This window comes from Embiotoca jacksoni, unplaced genomic scaffold, assembly GCF_022577435.1.
Source record: "Embiotoca jacksoni isolate LCO1_2020_lvr unplaced genomic scaffold, fEmbJac1.0.p SCAF_167, whole genome shotgun sequence".
In the NCBI taxonomy this organism is placed as follows: Eukaryota; Metazoa; Chordata; class Actinopteri; family Embiotocidae; genus Embiotoca; species Embiotoca jacksoni.
In genome coordinates, this window is record NW_027185304.1 from 633 (window position 1) to 2,500 (window position 1,868).

Below are 1,868 nucleotides of genomic sequence, written 5' to 3' on the forward strand. Positions count from 1 at the left end.
CGTGTGCGTGTGCGTGTGTTATGCAGCTCTGCATAATGAACGAGCCAGCGAGTTTGAAATAAGTCAGCCCGGCAGACGCTCAGAGGAGAAGCAGCATCTCTTATCTTTTTTTTTTCCTGCCAGCCGATTGATTTCTTTTTCTTCTCGTATAATTAAAGCCGTTCGACCACAAGCTGTCGACGTCGGCGTCGTCCTGCGTTCTGAAACTTCTCCTGGTTTTAACGTTGAGGATGAAACCGTCTTTAACCAGTAAACGGGGATTAAAAAAAAATAAAAAAATAAAATAAGAAGCACTCCAGGACTATTTTCACATAAAATACCAGAATTTAAAAAAAAAAAAAAAAAAAGCCCAGATAAGAGAGGAGCAGAAGGGGAACGGTCGGTGTCTCACTCCCCCCTCCCTCCCCCCTCCTCCCCCTCCTCCCTCCTCCCCCCTGTGAATAAGCCCCTCCCCCTCCTGCTGACAGCTGGTGTACCTGTTCCAGCAGGTCCTCCACTTTCCTCTGCCAGCTCTCCCTGGCGCTGCTCAGCTCCTGCTCCTTGCTCTGTGCCAGCTGAGTCAGCGCCGAGGTCTTGTCCTCTTCGTGCTCCTCTTTCAGCTCCTCGCGCAGCTTCTTGCACTCCTGCCTGCAGCGCGGCACAAAAAAAAACAAAAAAAACAACAAAAAAAAAAGTTTTTTTGTTGTTGTTGCAATTTCATGTTTCAAATATTTGGTTATTAAACTTTTTTTTTCTTTTTTTTTTTTTTTTTTACAAAAACCTGGGAAGAAAAAAACACAACAACATCCATTTTTAACTCTGGACCCCCCCTCCAAAAAACAAAAGCCAAAAGCACTTGAATAATCGATAATTAATAAAAAATAAAAAAAAAATAAAAAAATCAATGCAATAAGAATCACAATGTATGATTGAAGCTCAGGTGATACGTACACATGAATAAATGTCGAACCCTGTATGTGGATAAATAAACGCCGGAAGAAGACCTACGTTTTGGTATTTTTTTGGACTTTGAGTTTATCGCAAGTCAAAACTATTAATCCTCTAAAGAATTTGCCATAAAGTTGAATTTCTCTTTACAATTTTGAAAAAAAAAAGAAACATTTATATCAGCTAAAAAGAAGAGGAGTAGAATAACTGGTGGAGACATTTTTTATTGACTTCAAATTTAATGAGAGAAGTTGAATGGGAGTCTACGGAGGCTTTTTTTTTTTGGAGCCGACCTCTAGTGGCAGTCGCTGGTACTGCACGCTTAAGACGCTTCCGCATCGACCCTCATTTTTCAGACCCGGAAGCTACGAACACTTTTATATCCAGTCTGTAGTTAATATTCAGGTTCAAATGTTTTCTCTACAAGATCCTGAGGAAAATATCTTTGGCCGCTAAACGCTGCACGAACTATTATACGACAATAGTTTAACTGAGCAGCAGCCACGCTGTCGCTAGTTAGCTTATCTCATGAAATGCTCCATCTCTGCAGTTTAAAAATGTTCCATCAGCGCCGTATTTTAAAAGGTAAATTGGACTTTGGAGAACTTCTCCAACTTAAAAGTCTTTAGTTTTGACTGAATAGCCACAAAGTGATAACGGGAAGTGAAGGATTCTCTGCTTTGAGGACGTTTCAAGCCCTCGTGAGTTGATTTATGCACCGGGCTGAACTCCTCGGCTGCCTGTTAGATAGGAAATCAATCAGCAGGTCATGGTTTTGCTCTGGAAAGGAGATAACCTCTCAAAATGTAGTGTTTTTTTTTTTTTTTTGTAGGCTGCTTTTTGCATTCTGTTTGATCTTTTTTTTGTTTTTTTTTTTGTTTTAATTTCGGTTTTCTACCAATATGGCTCACAAACAAGCACAATAACAATATTTGGTACGA

The 1,868-nt window shown here is 40.1% G+C and overlaps 1 protein-coding gene across 1 annotated transcript in view; it reads right to left on the reverse strand.

Moving 5' to 3' along the window:
* Positions 1–476: 476 nt before the first annotated feature.
* LOC138199160 (protein FAM184A-like) overlaps positions 477–1,868 on the reverse strand; it is a gene marked incomplete at its 3' end in the record, with an annotated part of 31,887 nt that continues 30,495 nt past the window's right edge. The window contains exon 12 of the mRNA XM_069151099.1: positions 477–627. Coding sequence (XP_069007200.1) covers positions 477–627 — 151 coding nt within the window. The remainder of the gene's footprint in view (positions 628–1,868) is intronic.